The sequence below is a fragment of the Cotesia glomerata genome, linkage group LG8, assembly GCF_020080835.1.
Source record: "Cotesia glomerata isolate CgM1 linkage group LG8, MPM_Cglom_v2.3, whole genome shotgun sequence".
Classification (NCBI taxonomy): Eukaryota; Metazoa; Arthropoda; class Insecta; order Hymenoptera; family Braconidae; genus Cotesia; species Cotesia glomerata.
The window spans coordinates 14,804,523-14,826,164 of record NC_058165.1 but is presented as its reverse complement, the minus strand read 5'-3'; the positions used below and the strand labels follow the sequence as shown (position 1 = coordinate 14,826,164).

Sequence of the window (21,642 nt, the reverse complement as noted above, 5' to 3'; positions counted from 1 at the left end):
CTTTGCTACTGCCTGGCCAAAATGCAATACATCGCCATGACATTACAGCACGTGTGTTCAGACAAAAGTTGAAGTCTTTAATAAGTTTCATTACTAAATCACATGTATTTGGTCCCACACGTTGCTGGATGTATTCGGTTGAGTGGCAAAAGCGAGGATTACCTCATGCACACATTTTGGTTTGGTTCATCGACAAAATCCGTCCTGAAGAAATCGATAGTATCATTTCTGCGGAAATTCCAGATCCATCCACTGACCAACTGCTGTTTGATATTGTTACAACAAACATGATTCATGGTCCATGTGGTACTCTTAATAGTTCATCAACTTGCATGGCTGATGGAAAATGTACTAAAAATTTCCCTAAAGATTTTACCAATGATACGGTCACAAATGTTGACGGATACCCAATATATCGTCGAAAAAATCCTGAAAATGGCGAACAATCATTTATTAAAAATATCATCAATACAGACATTGATATTGACAATCGTTGGGTGGTGCCATATTCGCCTCTGCTGAGCAAGACATATAATGCTCATATTAATGTTGAGTTCTGCAGTTCTGTGAAGAGCATCAAATACATTTGCAAGTATGTCCATAAAGGCAGTGATATGGCTGTGTTTAGAGTGGAAAATACTAATGTGAATGCTCCTCCAGTGAATAAAAACGATGAAATAACGCTCTACCAAATTGGTCGGTACATCAGCTCCAATGAAGCTGCTTGGCGTATCTTTAGTTTTCCAATTCATGAACGGGATCCAGCAGTTGTTCAGTTAGCCATCCATCTTGAAAACGGTCAGCGTGCATTTTTCACGAACGAGACAGCGATTGATCGTGCAATAAATCCACCTAAAACTACACTCACTGCATTTTTTGAATTGTGTAATCGTGCGGATGATTTTGGTGCCTTTGCACGAACATTACTCTATTCACAAGTACCACGCTATTTCACATGGACTCAAACAAAAACATGGATGCCCCGCAAGCAAGGCTCACCAGTTGCTGCATGTCTCAATTTATTTAAATCAAACGCCTTGGGGCGATTATTTACAGTCAATCCAAGACACACGGAGTGCTTTTATCTTCGACTGTTGTTGGTTAATGTTACTGGCCCATTATCATTTCAAGATATACGTAAAGTGAATGGGCAACAATATCCAACATAAAGATGCGTGCTTTGCACTCGGCTTGCTGGAAGACGACAACCAGTGGGAATGCATGCTTGCTGAAGCTGCATTGAACTGCACAGCAATACAAATTCGTCTACTATTCGCTATAGTGTTGACTACATGTTTCCCAGCCCGAGCACAGATATTATGGGAAAATCACAAAGATTCAATGACTGATGATATATTGCATCAACATCGTATACGGTGCCACGATCTAACCATAACATTCAGCGACGAAATGTACAATGAAGCATTGATTGCTATTGAGGATCTTTGCATTGTCATTGCCAACTTACCACTTAGTAATTTCGGTATGAATTCGCCATATCGAACTGCATCTGATTTAATGAATACTGAAATGAATCGTGAACTGCAGTACAGTACTGTAGAAATGGCAGCGATTGTTGCCTGCAATGTCCCACTAATGAATGAGGAACAAAGAACCATTTATGATCGCATTATGCTCGCAGTTTCAGCTGGACAAGGTGGGTTCTTCTTTTTGGATGCACCGTGTGGAACTGGCAAAACATTCGTTATTTCGCTAATTCTTGCTGAAATACGATCAAATAATGGCATCGCAATGGCCGTTGCATCATCGGGCATTGCAGCAACTTTATTGGATGGAGGTAGAACAGCTCATTCAGTATTTAAGCTGCCACTAAATATTCAGAATAACCCTGACGCAGTATGCAACATTAAGAAACAATCGTCCATGGCCACTGTGTTGAAACGGTGTAAAATTATTATTTGGGATGAATGTACTATGGCACACAAACATTCACTTGAGGCGTTGAACAGGACATTGAAAGATATTAAAAACAGTGACAAACTATTTGGTGGAACTCTGTTGGTCCTTTCAGGTGATTTCAGACAAACACTTCCAGTCATTCCACGTTCAACATACGCTGATGAGATCAACGCTTGCTTAAAATCATCTCCATTGTGGCGTAATATTGAAAAATTACAGCTAAAAATGAATATGCGCGTTCAAATGCTTCAAGATCCATCCGCTGAAACATTTTCAAAACAACTCTTAGATATCGGTGATGGAAAAGTTGCTATAGATGAAACTGGATACGTAAAATTACCGACCGATTTCTGCACAATCGCTGATTCGCAAGATACTCTCATTGAACAAATATTTCCCGACGTACACACACAGTACATAAATCATGAGTGGCTTGCAGAAAGAGCGATTTTAGTGGCAAAAAATGTAGACGTTGACAATTTAAATCTGAAGATACAAATGTTGTTGCCAGGGAACTTGGTATCATATAAATCTATTGATACAGTTTGCGACGACAGCGAAGCAGTAAATTTTCCCACAGAGTTTTTGAACTCACTGGATTTGCCAGGCATGCCACCGCATAATTTACAATTAAAGGTTGGATCTCCAATTATCTTGCTTCGTAATTTGAACCCGCCCCGGCTGTGCAACGGTACGCGATTAATCATTCAAAAATTAATGAAAAACGTGATCGAAGCCAGGATTTTAAATGGCAAGTTCAGAGGTGAAAATATACTCATACCACGGATTCCTATTATACCTACAGATGTGCCAATTCAATTCAAACGTATTCAGTTTCCGATTAGATTGGCGTTTGCAATGACTATCAACAAATCCCAAGGTCAAACGATGTCTGTTTGTGGATTAGATTTGAGAACACCATGTTTTTCACACGGACAGTTATACGTGGCATGCTCTCGAGTGGGTAAACCATCCAGTTTGTTTGTGTTAGCTAAAGATGGACCAACAAAAAATATTGTTCACGCTATAGCATTAAGAGATTGATATTGTTTAATAGTGTTACTGTCGTAATTGTTTAATTAATGATATATAATTTTAAGGAATAAATTATAATAACTTAAAAATAATGTTTGCCTTTTGTTATTTTTATATTCCCTCATCGTTCACAGCGCTCCATGCTTATTTCACGCATATACCACATTCTTACATACATACAATATACACATTCTAACATACATACATACTTACAATAAGTAAGCTGTTTTGTCGAAAACTATCCACTTAGGATAGTTTCCGTAATTGTTTTAAAATTTATGATTAATTTGGGATTAGGATATTAAATAAAATATGCGTCGATTTGTTGGGGAATAAAATAAAGATTTATTTATCCCCAGAGGAGGAAAACTCAGTTGGACTGAGAAAAAACCTCCTCGAATGAAAAAATGTACAAGTAAGAACGCAAAGCATGTAGTGCGAATAAAAAAATATGTGTAAATTGCCGTCGCAAACAACACAAACGAGGTGAGCTCAACCGCTTTAGAAAAGCCAATGGTATTAATTCGGAATTAATGAATTGACGCTAGCTTTTAAGCTAACTAGAGTCAATTAATAGTGAAATACTAATTAATTGACGTAAAATATCAGTGCAGAGACTGATTGATTGATTAGAATTATTAGTGTAGGAATTAATTTGATAATTCGATATCAGAATCGAATAGTTGATAAAATTTGATTTGATAGAATGATGATTAAATATTTAGCAATGAATTTAATATAATTTATTACAAATATTGCGTGTTAACTATGGATTGACTAAAGCCGCGTGGCTGATGCAATCCTTTGTTAAAATGGCGCGTAATAACCGCGTGGCGTCACTTATTAATTTTGATTAATTTAATTCACTGAACAGTTATTAATGATTTTTAATGATTTGAGAATTTAATTGGTAATTGAAGTTAATGAAATTAATAGTATTTAATGAATATTTTAAGTGTTCAAGTAAATGCGTAGTATACGTGATAAATCAGAAAACGATTGACACAAAGTAGTCGTACTAGTACAAGCGTCCAAGCACAACTGCTTGCCGCCGACCACGTGAGCCGGCTTCTCTCCCGCTAACCAAGGCGCGCATGAGCGACAGCCATGGTGTGACACGATTTTTCACGAGTTGGAGCGATCAAGCCCGAAGGCGCAACTCCTCTTATAAATTTTTATAAAAATGTCTTTTCTATCGGTTAAACATAAGCTATTTTTTGTCTACACTTGAAATTACTAGGAAATTATTTAAATATATTATTTAAATTATTTAAATATATATAATTTATAATTTATAATTATTTAAATATATATATATATTTATCTATATCTATATCTATATATATATATATAGGAGACTTTCTATAGATATAGATAGTCACTCATCACGATATCTCTGAAACTATAAGACCTAGAGACTTGAAATTTGGCAGGAATATTCCTTTTGCCAAGTAGAGGTCAGCTAAGAACAGATTTCACGAAATTCCACCCACAAGGGGGGTTGCGGGGGTGTTCACGAAAAAAAATTCATATTTTTCAATTATGGCTTTTAATAGTTCAAAACTTGGTCAGAATGTTTCAAATTACATTTAGGAATTTTTTAAAAACGAATTCTGTGACATTCCACCCCCCTGGCGTGCCCGTGCGTGGGCGTCAAATTGAGAAAAAATTCGTAAATTTCAATCTATTGCTATTAATACTTTGAAACATGGCCAGAATGCTTTTTTGGCGTTTTTGAGCTGTTAAGAATAAATTTCATTAAATTCTACCCCCACATGTCCGTGCGTGGGCGTAAAATTAAAAGAAATTGTACCATTATATGATCACTCTATGTATTTGTATACCTATATTTGTGAATATAGATATACAAATACACGTATATTGTACGCCACGCGAAGCGGGCGGGTAACGGCTAGTACGATATAACGCGGCTTGTCAGCACGATAGCGTTTTCAATTTATGACCGATTCTTCTCAAACTCAGCATGCTTTATCTATCGATCAAGACCAAGGTTAAGTTCGAAGATGAGCTTAATCGGGCGAGTAATTTGAAAATGACAGGATTTTTAAATTTTGAAAATCTTTAAAATTGATGTTTTTACTACTTCAACTTGGTATAATTACTGAACTAGATAAGATATTGAAATTCGGTAAAATCCATCGTAAAGCTCTTTCAATAAGCTTCAATTTTCACTACTTAGAAGTGGTAATAGCCTCAATATTACTCTTTTTAGAGTTCGTTTAATGAAACTGTTTTACTGTTGCAGCCGTTTAAGAATTATTGTCTACATCATAGCTTAATCATGATGTAAATTCAATAATTACGATATTGATCAGTCTTTTGTGTAATGTTTTCGGGTAGGTTGTCAGTAAATATGTCACAAATTAGTTCTAACCATTGTTTTCTTCAACTAAAATTTTATCCGGTTGCAAAATTCTGATTAACTTGAAAACTGTTGTTTCTAAGCAGTTACTTAAAATTTGGACATTTATAATTCAAATCTTATAATCTGTGCAATTCTTTGGTAAATATTTGAGAAACTTTTTCTTCACAAGATAATTTTTTTTCCAAAATTTGTTGTAAATAGTTTTAAATTTATTATTGAATTTTGTTTTTAATTCATGAATTAAGTTATACATTATCAGTGTTATTATATTATTTTATTAAAAATCAATTTTTTTTATTTGAAAAATCTACTTCCATTTCGGCTGCTGAATGGCCTTTTTGTTAATAACAATTGTAATTTTCTTTTCCAGAAAAAATCCAAAAACTCCTTTTTCTAGACGCCATTCCGGATCGTTTAAGCCATCAACCATATTTTTAGGAGACGCAACTATTTTTCGCAGGAAATCAACTTCTCGACTAGACTATAAGACCACGACGATAAATCAATTAAGGAAAATATTAAGTTGGAAAAAAGAATTTGGATTAGGAGTTATAAATCAATTGGAAATCGGTTTTAGGGATTTAGTAATCGGATTTTTAATTATGAAATAAAATTTAATGTTCAAACTTTGAAAAAATAACTTTGGAAAAATAATTTATAAAATTTTGGGAAAAAAAAACCAGTAGATAATTATGGATAATATTTAGTGTGTTAGGTTTGGAAAAATAATATTGTGTGTGGGTGTGAGTATAAATAGTGTTGCCTAGGGATTCATGGTATCCTTTGTTCTCTGGGCACACTAAGAAACCTTTACATAGACGCCCAGGTGGGGGTGTGAAGGGAATAAGTTAAAAACCGCGATATAGACGCTCCATATGAGGGTATCATCGGGAATAGTTCTATGATAGGAAGCCGTGTATAGATACCCAGGAGGGGATACACGGGAATAAGGCTTAGAAACCGCGGTATGGTCGCTCCATAAGAGGGTACCGTCGGGAATAATTTACTTTGATAAAAACCGCTGCGTAGACGCCCGCAGGGGTCGGGGGCGCAGACGGGATTAACGCCTAATGTTAAGTTCGTTTAATTATTTTGTAAAGGGTTTTGTTCTTGTAATAAGGGTTGGTTAAATAAAATAACTTTTGAAAAGGAATTTCTTTTAATGATTTCTGTCTCCTTCCTAGCAATCTCTCACGACCCTGTTTAATTACTCCATGTTCTGGTCCAGTTTCTGGATACTGTGTATAAAATTTAGTGGCGCCCTAAAGAAATGTTAGGGGCGACCAAGAGAAACAAACACCCCGTTTCAATTCAATGGTGCTTTGATTTTAATAAATGTTTTAATTACTGACTAACTGACATTTTAGTGGTGCACTCGATAATTCACAACACCAATTATTGAACAGAGTAATATTTAAAATAGAACGACAATAATAATAAAAATAATCATTGACAACTAATGTTCATTGTTTTAGTTTCATGATTAATAGTAACTGATTTATTATAAAATCATTAAACTTATAAAATTTCACTGTAAACGTACTTATCAAACATAACAAGGTTAAGTTTCTAATGACCGGTTTTCATGGTTTTCTGACAGGTGTACACAAACATTTTTTTTTTAAGTTTTATTGCGCAATATGTTTGCACATGCAAACTTTTATATTTACAAAATAACTATTTAATAATAATTGTATATTTAAAATGAAATAAGACTTCAAATTATTTTAAAAATTAAGTTTCTATGCAGTTCTTTCAATAAATGGAGCCTTTTCAGTATTTGGTACCTCTACCCTACTAGATTTTCAAGCTTAAAGGCTTATACAATTTGTTTTTTTAAATTCGAAGAGCCCAAAACTTTGTAGAGAATTTTTTGAGTGTATTTAAATCGAATATAACGGGAAGTTCCAGGGATGGTCTGCAACTTTTCTATAATACTTAAAGCACTTGTACGTAGAAATACTTTGTAAGCTACTAAAAAGCTCTAACCTTCCAGCAAGATCGGTGGACTCTATTTGAGCAGTCATCAATAAAGTAGTTCAGTGTCATTACTTATATAAATAGTTTGTATGTTTATATTTTGTCACTCGAGCACTGACAACTTATGAAGATAAAAATCCTATGAGTGTCATTGTTATAATTTAAAACATGAATGATAATGTACGCAGCGATGAAAAAATATTCATATCCGACTTAAATAGTGATAATGAAATGACATTGTTAGAGAGAAGTAATACTAGTGAAGATTTTATCGACAAAGGATGTTATAATGATCAGCAACTAATGGTACAAGATGAGTTTGAATTAGATTATGAAGCTGAACAATTCGACTCCATTAGTGAAGATAAAGAAGATGAAGACGAAGATAACATTACTATTACAATAAATAATGACAAAAAAACAGACTGTTCAACAGTAGCATACGTTTGTAATGAAGCAGATAATACATATAATGTAACTAACTATGAAATAGAATTAAAAAATCGAATTGACTTGAAGCGACTGCATTCACAATCTGAAGACTTACACCTTTTCTCGATTCTAAAAGAATATAGAGACTTGAAACAACAATACTACTTTCTGAAAAATATACCGATTTCTGAAAGAATAAACATACCAATATTCTATGATTATCAAAGTGATAAAGTTAAACGTGTGATAGTTGTGCCACATATTATTTTAAAACCAACAATATATAAGGTAATTTACAATCTTATCAACACTCCATGGCTTATTAAACCTAAATCAAAAGCATTCAGAATATCGTCAGATTATATACAAAAGTATATTGAACAAATCAATTCAAGCAAACTTTTTCGATCATCAAGCAATCTGCAATTATGTCGTGGACATATTGCACTATTATCTACATCTTATTTCAAAATTGGCCGAGCTAAGTGCTTAGCAGGACTAACAGTGGCAATCTTCTGCATCAATAATACGAACGATGTAAAATTAGTTGACTTCATAACTACAAATCATGTAAATATCCACAATTTCCATCATAACGAAGATCAATTAAGAGACCTTTTGGAAAAATATAATGTTATAAAAATATACTGTTGGCTTCCTAATTATGGAACAGTTCATAACACACTTTACGGTAATGTTTATTGGTTTAATGAAGTGTTAATTGATATTCAACATAACCGTCGCTTGTTCAATTTATACGATAAAATTAATATGGAAAAAAACTTTGATACGACAACGCTTTGTGTGAATTCTATTAAGCACAGTGAAAGGTGTAGTTATTGTAATATGATGCGGTTAGCTATAAAAATTTTTAATGATGAAGAAGTAGACAGTTCATTATCTATAATCAACCGCCAGCCGAATATAAACAGTAAAAACAAATTGAAAGAATTGGTCTCATTAAATTCTCAAAAAAATTTGCGTTATCCACTGAATGAAAACTCAAATAAGTATTGTAAGCCTGCATTACAACTAACGCACCTAAAAGCGGCCACTCCTATTGGACTCTATCGCCCAACTTGTTCCCAAATAACACAACGGTGGAATAAAAAATTATCAAGTGCTAAGTGGCCAAATTTTGACTGTCGAGGACGTAATCGATCAAAATTATTTGATGAAGAAATGATTGCTGTTAATAAAAATTTTTCAAGAAGTCATTTATACCAACCATATCTTTTTTATGGGAATAACTACCAATATGCTCACAATTCTTATAACCATTGATAAAATTGCTAAGATATTCCTGCTACAAGATCATTAATGATAAAATTAAAAGAGCCCTGAATAAAAAATAAGTATTGAGACAAAGAAAAAAGTATTGAAAAGTATTGGATTGACTAAAAAACCAATACTTTTCAATGCTTTTTTCTTTGTCTCAATACTTTTTTTTTTTTATTAGGGAAATTAATTCGTTGCATCCAATATGTAAAGTAATAGTATTAATTAGACTGGCTAAAAATCAAATCTTCATATGTTTGTTAATACAGGTTGTTAAATATTATCATGAATAAAATTATCTATATTGAAAGCATATTAAAATACGTTTTTAACTTGTCCTGCTGAAAATTTAAAATTTTCCATCGTTATTAAGTTATTGTTTTCTCCTCGATATTTAGAAATCGATTTTTTATTAAATCTCGATCTTTCAAGGTCACGAAAGCTATTCTGAATACTTTTACACTGATTATTGCATGCAAAAAGGGCTTGCTGCTGTTTAATTTTCTGACAATATGAACCAATTTAGGTTAGTAAATCTTAGAAATTTTTTTCTCAACCACCGTACCAATGAACTTTACAATCTGTAACAAGAAAATGACACGATTTTCCACAATGAATAGACGCCTGTTATTTTTTAACTTCCCGCTAAAAAAATTATAAATTTTCAAAAGTCGGGAAGTTATTGGTTTTACACTGTTTTTCGAAAGTCGAGTTTTTAACGGATGTTGACGTTTTGAGGTCCTAGGGAGCTTCCCCGAATGTTTCAGCGATGATGTCCGTAAGTTTGAATGTATGTGTGTGTGTGTGTGTGTGTGTTTTTTTTTTTTTTTTTTTTTTCCCTTAGGGGGGGGAATCCTTTTTACGGATTCCAGGCATAGTTGTTTGGCCTGGATATGTGGCGACTCGACGCAGCGTCATACTAAAACTCGACACTAACGCCCCTACCCACTAAACCCTAAACCCCCTTTCCTTCTTTCCTCTAATCCCTCATAGAAACCGCCGTCAGGCATTACTTCGTGAAGGGAGGATCTAGCTATTGCTCTTCCTTCTGGTAGCTTAGGTGTTAACTACCTTCCTTCTATCTTCTGCTATTTGCTCTTTTTCTTTCGGTGGAACGCAAGTCTTTAAGGACTTCTGTTGCAAACGTGTTGGTAGCGTTCCAGGCAGCTTCTGATGACAATATTGCTTCCACTAGTGAATCTGGTTGCATTCTCTGGTTCAGGATCCTCTCCAGTTCTTCACGCTGTGGATCGAAACGGGGACATACAAAGAAGACGTGCTCCGCGTCTTCAGCAGCTCCTGGGCAGGACGGGCACTCCGAAGAGTCATCGTGCTTAAAGCGGTGTAGATACTCTCGAAAACACCCGTGTCCCGACAACTTCTGCGTAAGATAGTAATTGACCTCGCCGTGATTCCGGTTAAGCCAAATGTCGATCCGAGGTATGAGGCGGTGCGTCCACCTACCCTTCTCTGCAGTATCCCATTGTAGTTGCCATTGGCCTATGTTGTTCTGCCGTTCTTCAATTCTAAGTTCTTCAGGGCTCAGTGCAGTTGACCTTTTTCGTTGGTAAAGGGCTCGTCTTTCCTCTGCTAGAACTCTAAGAAAGCACTAGCTACTCGTAGGGCACTCAGTCGATATACTGGTCCAGCTTTTCTCCATGATTTCTGGGTTTCCAGTGCTTCAGCCCAAATGGATATTCCGTAAGTGAGCACTGATGTGACTACTGATGACAATAGTAGCCTCCTGCTCTGCATTAGACCTCCGATGTTAGGAATCAGCCGTGCGTAGCAGAATTCCACCTGCTGCTTGAAGTTGAGTCGTGCATCCAGCATCACTCCCAGATAACAGATAAATGGTTGTGATGTGATTTCTTGTTCTCCGACTCTCAACTTGATGGTTTCTACCGTTTTTCTGCTGGTGATGAGCACTGCCTCGGTTTTATGCTTGGCTAGTTGCAAATTCGTCATATCCATCCACAAATTGACTCGTCTGAATGTAATATCAAATGCCATTTCTATCTCTTCGAGGTGCTTTGCGACAATCACGACAGCTACGTCATCCGCATATGCTACAAGTTTGACTCCCGTAGGCAATGCTATTCTCAGGAGGCCATCATACATGATGTTCCATAGCAGAGGACCTAAAACTGATCCCTGTGGCATTCCTTCGGAGATTTCGTACACTTCCGTACCGTTCTTCGTGTCATATTTCAGAACCCTATTCGTGAAGTAGCTCGCTACCTTTCTGCGAAGGTATCCTGGTACGTTTTTGTCTTCTAGAGTCCTCATAACGCAGTCCCAGTTAGCGGAGTTGAAGGCATTCTTGATGTCCAAAGCAGCCACCAAGCAGTATTTCTTCTTTCCACCCTTCCATCTCGTTCCGGCGATTGCATCCTTGGCTATATCAACAACTAATTTGATAGCATCCAGAGTTGACCGTCCTTTTTGGAAACCAAACTGGTTCTCTGCTAGGAGTGGATCGACTAAAGCCTCTATTCTCTGATGAATTATGCGCTCGAATGTCTTGCCGGCCGTGTCTAACATGCAGAGTGGTCGGTAGGATGACAGTTCTTCCGGCGGCTTTTTCCCCTTCGGAAGTAACACTAGCCGTTGCTGTTTCCACTTCTGGGGAAAAGTCCCTTCCTTCAGGCATGTATCGTAAACGTCCAGGAATAATGTCGGTGCTTCCCTAAGGATTGATTTCAGGGCAATATTAGGAATTCCGTCCAATTCCGGCGCCTTATTATTCCCTACTCGATTTCCTGCCTCTATCAACTCGTCCAACGTGATAGTTGGGATGTCTTCAGAATTGAGCTGCTCCAACTTGTAGGTGAATACCAGCTGTTGGGGAAACAACGTAGTAACAATCTTCTCTAGGAGTTGTGGACACGTAGGTGATGACATTGGTTGGCATTTCAAGTGGGTCATAACCACCTTATACGGTCTGCCCCATGGATCTTTCTCGACTTTTGCGACCAGTTCCTTCCAGCAACGTCTTTTGCTTTCTTTGATGGCTCTGTTCAATTCTCGACGGGCCTTTTTATACTCTGCCAACAGCTCTGCGGAGTTAGATCGTCTGTAGCCACGCTGAGACTTTCTTCTTTTTTTAAGACACTTTAAGCGTAAAATGCTAATGTGATCGTTCCACCAGTGCACTGAAGGTCTTGAATTTATGCGACGTTTCCGAGACATACTAGCGTCGCAAGCCTGGGTGACTCTTCTCAGTTCCTTGGTCTTCCCTTCAGCAGTTTCTACGATGATCGGATTGCAGTCTAAGGCTACTACTAAAGCAGTGGGATCGAGAGACTTAACTTTCCACCCAACCGCGCTAGCGCTCCTGTTGTCTCTTGTTAGTTTCTGGCCAGTTGATATTTCCCATAGTATCGCACTATGGTCGCTGGCTGTATAGATGTTCAATACTTTCCAAGAAAAACCTCTTCAAGCTAAGCAACTGCTGACAAATGTAAGGTCGACAATTGAGTTTGCCTCTCCCTTAGTATACGTTGGCGTGTCACCGGTATTAAGAAGGATCACGTCCAGAGTGGCCATTGCCTCGAGAAGTGCTTTTCCACGTGTATTAGTGAACTTGCTGCCCCAGTCTGTTGCCCAGGAATTGAAGTCACCAGCTATTGCCACGGGAAAGTGTTTTCTTGCGTCCTCAGTTAGCCGATGAAGGAAGTCTTCAAAATGCTCATTAGAGAGACTAGGTGGTGCATAGCAACTGTAGAAGCAGAGGCCATCTACCCATGCTGCTACGAAGCCAGCTTCTTGATTGTTGACTGTTCTCTGAAAAGGACATTTACCGCAGGACCAGATGACGGCTTGTTAGTGCTGTCGGATTCCCAGGGTTGGTTACTCAGATGTCTATAAGGCTCACTTATAAGTGCTACATCTGCCTCTAATTCGCGCACAGTTTGCATGAGCAGGTCATGTGCAGCCTCACAATGATTGAGGTTGAGCTGCACTATCTTCATGTTCTTGGCTTCGTTATCTTCTGGAGCGCTTCTTGGAAGATGGGGCATCTGTTCGTGCCTGCATGGTGAGCCGCCTTTTCTACGCCGTGCCGTTCAAAGCACAGTGCACATTTAGCTGGATTTTTACAATCAGCAATTTTGTGTCCTTCTTTTCCGCACCTTATGCAGAGCTTAGATCGGTTGTGTGTGTGTGTGTGTGTGTGTGTGTGTGTGTGTGTGTGTGTGTGTGTGTGTATGTGTCTGTGTGTGTGGTCGGACGTAAACTGCTTGACTGATTGGAACCAAACTAGAGGTGTTTTAAAGAGTTTCATCAAACTTAGATTTTCTGTGATTTTAAATCGATTTGGACCGGTAAGTTCTAAGAAATCTCAAAAAAAAAAAAAAACAAAAAGACAATTCAGCAGCCGAAATGGAAGTAGATTTCTCGAATAAAAAAAACATATTTTTTATAAACTGATATTATTAATAATGAGCAATTTCTTTATTAAAACGATGACATCAAAACGATTGCAAAAGTAATATTTCATAAAATCTGTCTAAAAAACTAGGTAATTTTTGGCCTAGACTAATAGTGATGCATGCAAATTAAAGTTTATTTAATAAGCTTTCAGATGCAATTTACAGAAATTTGATAGAATATTGCGTTCAATTACAATTGCACGGAAATATGGTAAGAGAGAATATTGTTGTGATTCTGAAAAATATTTGAATTGCTGCCATTCCTAAACTATTGAATTTGAAAAAATTAATAAGTATGCAAATTAAAACTTATTAAATAAACTTTCAGATACAATTCACGGAAATTGAATATGATATCGCATTTAATTTTTATTTCACGGAAATACGGTAAAAAAGAAAATTTTTGAGATTTTTGAAAATTTTTGAATTGCTCTCATTTCTAAACTAATCGACAGATTTGGCTTATCTTAGATATTAACTTCAGAAATCATTAGAATGAGTATGTTACGTTTTATTGAGATTCGTAAAGAATTTCAGGAGTTAGAGAAGAGACCATTCCGATTATCTATATACATTTATTTATTTATTTATTTATTTATTTAATTTAAATGCCAAGGCGAAAGCCAAATGGCAAAATTCATACATAGAGTAACATAAGTACTTGTAAAACTATAAACACAGTCAATATAAATATCAATATCAATATTCTGAATTTTAGCTAATAAGTGATAACATAAATATGAAATATAATGATAAAGACAGAAAATCCTATAAGAGTATATATAAAAATGATATAAAAATATGCTAAGATAATATGTAAAACACTTATTTTTTAGAGTAACGAATTTTGTATATATGTATATCTTTTGTATATATGTATATATATATATATATATATATATATATATATATATATATATATATATATATATCAGTTTAAACTATAAATTAAGTAGACTATTAGCAGTCAAATTGTTATTAGGTCTCTTTGAGTTCAAGATCATAGAAGAAATCAAACGCTCTAGATTTAAATGCCTCAATGCTGAGTGAGTTTATGACATCAAGTGGTATTTCACGCCAAAGACGTATTGATGAAATTAGAAAAGAGTGTTCATATACTGTTGTTGAATAGCTTGGAATACTGAACAAAATATTGTTATATTTTGAAGCTAACCTATCCGAGCGTCTTATGTCTTGTGACTCCTCAATAAAAAGACTCCTCAGGAAATTTGGCTCACCGGAATTGAATAGTTTATAGAGAAAACAAGCTAAGAGATAAAGTCTTTTCGATTTGATTGAGAGCCATTTTAGAGAGCGACGATGAGGCGTGATATGATCATCACGCTTTAGATTGAAGATAAACCTGATGCCGTTGTTCATCAAGCGCTGTAATTTATAGTCCAGTCTTTTAGAATTATCTATCAAAACCAAAGAGCAATAGTCAATTATTGGGATAATTAAGGCCCTGATCAGTAATTTGCGATTTGTAGTGGATAGTATGTTCTTCCTATGCTTGAGGTTGTTTAGTGTACCATAGACCTTACGTGAGGTATGAGCCACATGAATATCCCATGAGAGATTGCTTGTTATATGCACCCCAAGATGCTTGGTTGAATTTACATATGGAATTACATTTCCATCCACAATGATTTGAGGAAGATCAAGATCATCCAGCCGCTTCAGTTTTCTACTGCTGCCCAATATCATAACCTTCATTTTTGAAAGATTTAGGTCTAGACCAACATCTTTAGCCCAGTCGGCAACAGCCTGAGCATCCATATTAATTTTGTATGCTGCTTCATTTAATTTAGAACATTTGAAGTGATAGTAGGCATACTTATCGTCTGCAAAAAGACCATATTTGGAATGCTTAATCCTCTTGGCAACACCATTTATCATAATAAGGAATAAAATAGGGCCTAAGATGGATCCTTGAGGAACTCCAGATGTTGTACTGATGGCATCAGATATAGAATGATCAAGATCCAACACAGATTGCGATCTACCAGTAAGATAGGATTGAAACCACATAATAACCTCAATGGAAAATCCAATTTCATACATAGTTATATACAAAACCTTAGGGTTTACATAATCAAAGGCTTTAGAAAAATCAAAGAGGATGAGATAGGTCAGTTCATCTCTATCAATAGCTCTGCGAATATCATCTGTTAGAAGAAGTAAAGCTGCCTGGGTGCTATGATGTTTCCTGAATCCTGATTGATAATCATCAATGATATGATTCACTTCAAGGTAGTCTATCAATTGATTGGCGACAATACGTTCAAATACCTTAGCAAGATGAGAAATATTTGCTATTGGTCTAGTATCAGACATAGTTTTAGGAGCCTTTATCTTATTTAAAGGAACTATATAGACCTGCTTCCAAGCTTCAGGAAAAATACCCGTATCTAACGATTTGTTGAGGATGGTCATGAGAAAGATCGAGATCTGAGATAAATGATCTTTAAGTCATTTAAGATCAAATCCATCTGGACTTTTACCCTTTGACTTTTGAACAGCAATTTGAAGGTTTTTTGTAACATCTACAATATCTATTTTGGTCCAATTAAAGACACTGTTTACTTTCCTCACATCAATCGTAGGTAGATCAGCTATAAATTCACGACAGCAAGATGGATGCTTCCTTAGTATGTTGGCATAAAAGTTGTTCAACTCACTTGTATTAAAATTATTTAATGGTGAAGAATTATTACTTTTGATGATTCCAGTATGTTTGAGAGTTGACCACAGATTAGAATTATTTTCAAGAATTAACTTGAAATAGCTATCACGAGCTGCTAATAATTCAGCTTTTAATTCCTTACGTCTGGTTTTAAATTGAGTCAGTAGAATCTTGTCACCAGTACGTCGCGCCTTCTTATACAATGTGTCTCGTTGTTTGAATTTTAGTCTTAGTTCTTTTGTTAGCCAAGGACTACTAGGACGGTTTAATGTCTTTTCCTTAAAAGATGCAAAGAGATCTAAGGAAGAAGTAACAGAATCAATGAAGTAAGAGACCAAATGATTTGGGTCTAGGTCTGCTGTGCTGAAATTTGATTGATTTAATTTTTGATTTAGAGCAGCTGAAAGAGCTTGATGATCACAGTGTTTGAAGTCACGAAACTTAACTCTTTTACTATATTTATTTTTATGATCAAGTTTATACTTGCAAAATAAGTAATCATGACCACCTACGAAAGGCATGTCTGACTTAAAGTAGCCCACTAATTTATCACCACTATCAATGATGATAACATCCAGCCATGAATCAACTGTCAGAGTATGAAATGTAGCTCCATATGGTATACAGTATAGACCAGACACCGTCAAAAAAGATTTAAGATGACTAGCGGGATGATCATTTTTTTGTAGATTGCAGTTAAGATCATCCATTATAATAATATTTTTATAAAACGGGTAATATTTTGCAAATTGAGCAAAGTAACTGTCCAATAGTTGTCCCTGTGGTCTTCTGTAAATAGCTGAAACTAATATGTGCATGCCAGTCAATGTGGTGACTTCAATTAGAATAAATTCCGGATGATTGATATCCTGTGCCTCAGATGAGAAAAGTAACTTAGATTGTAAAGAGTTGTGTATAAGGCAAGCAATACCTCCACCTCTCATATACTGACCATTTGAATTTATAAGACCTCGATCTCGACGGTGGATAACATAATCCTTGTAAGTGACATGGTTATTTGGTGTGAGCCATGTTTCAACAACAGTGATAATATGAGGCTTTAACTCATTTATTAAGGTTTCGAATTGCGGTAAATGAGCAGGGAGACTGTTTATATTTAGGCTCAGAATATTGATAGCTGACAAGATGTTAGTAGTTTTATACGGTAATTGCTAATCCAATTTAGCTAAATCAGCTTCAGAGCTTATCGAGAGCTTCGACGAATCATCATCTTTTTTGGCATAGACTTTGCCTTCAGAGGACCAGACATATTTGAAATTGCGTTGTTTTGCTTTAACTTTAGTGAGTTTAAGCAATTTATAAACATCCGTGTATAGAAATTCGTTGATAAATACTTGTCGATCTTGATCAGTTTGCGTACCTGAATCAAAAATATTTTTGACAAGCAATTTCGGTGAACGACGTTTATTGTTGATGATATGTTTACAAACTTCAGATGATTTTAAATGAATAATAAAGGATTTAGATAATGGTTTGGAGCTAGATCGACTTTGCTTCCTCTTTGAGTTGAATTCACGAATACTCAGTACATCAGTGACAAGATTAGCAACACTAAGCTTATTGAAGACTTTATGAACTATGTGTTCCGACGTTTGATCAGCAGCAATAGTTTCAGGAATCCCAGATAGTAGAAGCTCAGATGACATATGATAATTAGCCGCTTGTAGAGGAGTGGAAGTACCAGCAACGGAATTTAGAGAAGCTTGTAGCATGGTGATTGACGCAGCATTATTATCGCATTTTTGCGAATTTATATTTAATTTATTACTAATATCACTGATATCCTTCTGTACTATTGCAAGATTATCTGATAGAGTTTTGATTTTTGTGTTATTCAACTCAAGATTTGCAACCAGGCTTTTAATTTCTTGACTGTGATTGTCAAGATTTTTAGATATAGTCTGAATACATTGATGATTACTGTACGACATATCAATTAGGAGATTTACTTTTTCCTCTAGACTAAAACTTTTCCAATCAGGTCTATTTCCAGTAGAACTTTCTTCATACTGATTTCCTGAAGTGGATGAATTTTCACTTTGATTTGTAGCATTGAACATCTTGGTAGAGTTTACTGTGGTTGGCGATATAAATACAGAATCTTCACCAACAGCTAGTACTGGTGGAGTTTTTGGCTATGAGTCAGCCGATTTATAGCTGGAGAGAGTTGAATGCTTTGGTTTTAAATTTGAGAGACTAGATGGTCTTATCAAGGATCAAGGTGTCCGATTACTAGTGCTAGATGTACTGTTGCTAGGTGACTGTGATGCAGTGAAAAACGTGGAGCAGCAGCTTGAGACTTTCGAAGCAACAATTGACCTAGCACAACTAGGATGATATGAAAGCTTGTAGGTTTTACACTTAACAGGTTTAAAAACTTGTCTTTTACATCTATGACAATCCATAACAGTCTCACTTTGACAGGCATGTAAGCATTTAACTGACAGTAAACATCAGTCAATGTATATGTAAACAGAAGCAGTATGTTTTTGCAGAACGGATTTTGTATTCAAAGAAAACAGTTGCATATTCTGATTTAGGTTAGTTTTATTTTGGCTAACCTATTAGAAAATTTAAGTGTGCTGCCATCTTGCGTTTGGTATATATATTGTGCTGCCATCTCACAATTCTTGTTACAATGTCTATGTCGTGTGGATTGTGCCTAAAGGTCATCAGTGACGCCGCATCAGCTGTCCAAACAACTGCTTATTGTAAACACTACTTTCATAACACATGTGTGAAGGTGCGATGTTGTTTACCATTTAAGGCACACGCGGCCGCTAAGGTTAAGGATTGCTGTCCGGCTTGTGTCACTGATGTGTCACCGATATTAAAGGAAATTTCTGAGAAGTTAAACAAAATAGATGGAGTAGATAAAAACGTGGCTAAGTTCGGAAAAAAGTTGGACAAGTTTGATGAAACTATGAAGTCAGTCAATGACAAGGTTGACAAACTGATTTCTAATTATGATATGTTGCAGAAAAATATCAAGGATTTGGAGGCTAGGGTTTCTAAAATTGAGGAAGCTCAACCTGATGGTGGTAATAATCTTTTGGAAGAAGCTAGAGCTATTGTGAAAAATATTGCTGATGGTGATTTGGAGGCTAGAATGCTGCAGATGGAATCACGTTCACTTGCAGATGAGTTAACGATTACTGGTCTTCCTGAATTAGATGGAGAAAAGCTTCCCGACGTCGTTGTACAATTAACGCAGGCTTTTAAAGTACCAGTTACAGAAAATGAGATTGTCAGCGCGGAACGTTTGGGTAGGAAGAGTAACAGGAGCCATCGCAGTGTTTGCGTCAAGTTCAATAGCTTGAAGCATGTCGATGAATGCATTAAAGGTATTAAAAAAAACAAAGTAAAAGTTAGTACTTTGATGCCTGGCGTTCGGGTCCAGGATGCAGATGCTACTATATATATTCATCGTAGGCATCCGTCATCTCTGTATAAGCTCTGGCTCGAGGTCCGTAAAAAGTACCCGACAATTCATCCTAAAAACATTTGGATTTCGAATACTTCAGTAAATGTCAGGTATGCAGATGATGAACCACTTGTTAAGTTGAGACCTACAGTGGGGATAGGCCCACTGCAGGATTTAATTCAATAATAAATCACTGCTCCCTCACCATCTTCAATGTCCATCGTCTCATCTCAGAGTCCAACTCGATTAAGTCATTTAAAAATTTGTCATGAAAACGCTCAATCGCTCAGAAATGAGTGTCATTTTGAAATTTTCAAAGAATATTTTAGAGATCATAATTATGACATAATTGCTGTTTCGGAAACGTGGTTGAATCGGTTAATACCTGATAACATGGTGTCTCTCCCACATCACACTCTTTATCGCCATGATCGCCATCTTCGTAGTGGAGGTGGGGTAGCTCTTTATGTGCGACATAATATTAAAGCTGAATATGTTGCATCTTCAGCAAACTCAGAAGACAAACATCCAGAGTACTTATTCGTTGAAATATTGAGTTCATCAAAGCAAAAGATACTAGTTGGTGTGGTCTATAAACCACCTAACATAGGACATTTAGATGATTTAGAGGAGGAGATGGAAAACATAATGGTGCCATTTGATAATATTATTATTGTTGGAGATTTAAATTCAGACTTAAGTAAAAATAATTTTTACGGTGATCAACTGCGGAAGCTTTGGGATTGTTTAGACTTGCATGTTGTTGAGTATGCTCCTACTCATCACTTACAAAACTCGGATTCTTGGATTGATGTTTGCGCCAGCTCCCCGGGTGGTCTATGAAAACATGAGTTTTAATTGAGAGCTGTCACAATGACATTGATTAGGGGTTTTAAAATATCATTCAGATGGATAAGGGAAAGTATGTGGTCATTCCGTCGGTCTTGGTGTTTTCTTGAGATGGGATAATGTTTTTCAGGGGACGTAGGGGGGTTGATTGGGGTGTGTATATTAGAACCTCGGTGACAAGGATCTCCAGAAGTCATACTAGAAAAGTGTATCCATAGTAGCATATTACGTGGCTATCGTAAGAATCTTATTGTTTACTGAATAAAATTTAATATGTGGATTAATACTTTTTTCATGTATAAATGGAATACGATGATTACATATTTATATAATAAAATTGTATTTCCTATACACCCATGTCGAGCATAAGTTTATAACTCTCAATGTAAAAAATTTTTGCCATAAAAAATATCAATACTGTGAGACTTGTTTAGCCCCCACTCCTCTACCCTGGCACCAGTGATTTCCCTTCCCCCCCTCCATTGGGCCAGGGGTTTCCCCATCCCCCCTCCATTGGGCCAGGGGTTTCCCCATCCCCTCCACTGGTTCGAGAGAATTCCCTGCTGAGATGGGTCCTCGAAAGTTTTTTCCCCCTAGGGTGGTTGTTTAGGTGTGAAGCGGCGACTTAAAATTTTTCTGCTATGTGAGGGAAAAGGGGGGTTTAGGGTGGTTGAGATTTTCTTGTTTAGAACCCCTGGTTTTATAGACTTATGGGTTTCGTAACCGGTCTTAACTGTATGTTATCGCAGGATTTTCTGGCCAAGTTACACTTTGAAATGGGCTGGGGTGATCTGTAATATTTTCAGTAGTTTTTTCGAGGGTCACTTAGTTTTTAACTTCTGATAACGATGGATCCCAACGGTTTAGGTGACTCCTTTGAGGACCAATGGTTCGGTGAAAATGTTTTACCTGAAATTTTCCCTGATTTGAATAATTATTTATCAGATATTGACGGTAAGTGAATATATGAATAATTTGATTACTAGCCTTTTTTAAAATAATTACGCTTGCTAAATTTATGATTTATTTTTAATTTAATTTCATTTCATTTTTTAAAAAGGTTATCTTCCGATTGAAGATCCAGTATTGTATGAGGGTAGACAAACAGAAAACGATAATGATGATCAGGTTGTTACGCAATGGTTAGAATCAAATGAACTTCCTGAAAATTTGCCGGTTTTAAATAACGACCCTCTTT

General features: G+C 36.1%; 1 protein-coding gene across 1 annotated transcript; it reads left to right on the top strand.

The window, feature by feature from the left end:
- Positions 1-7,416: 7,416 nt before the first annotated feature.
- On the top strand, positions 7,417-9,290 carry LOC123270690. Its single transcript, XM_044736851.1, has 2 exons — positions 7,417-9,085; positions 9,211-9,290. Exon 1 carries the CDS (start codon positions 7,490-7,492, stop codon positions 9,035-9,037), a length of 1,548 nt encoding a protein of 515 aa, XP_044592786.1. The 5' UTR covers positions 7,417-7,489; the 3' UTR covers positions 9,038-9,085; positions 9,211-9,290.
- The last annotated feature ends 12,352 nt before the right edge of the window (positions 9,291-21,642 follow it).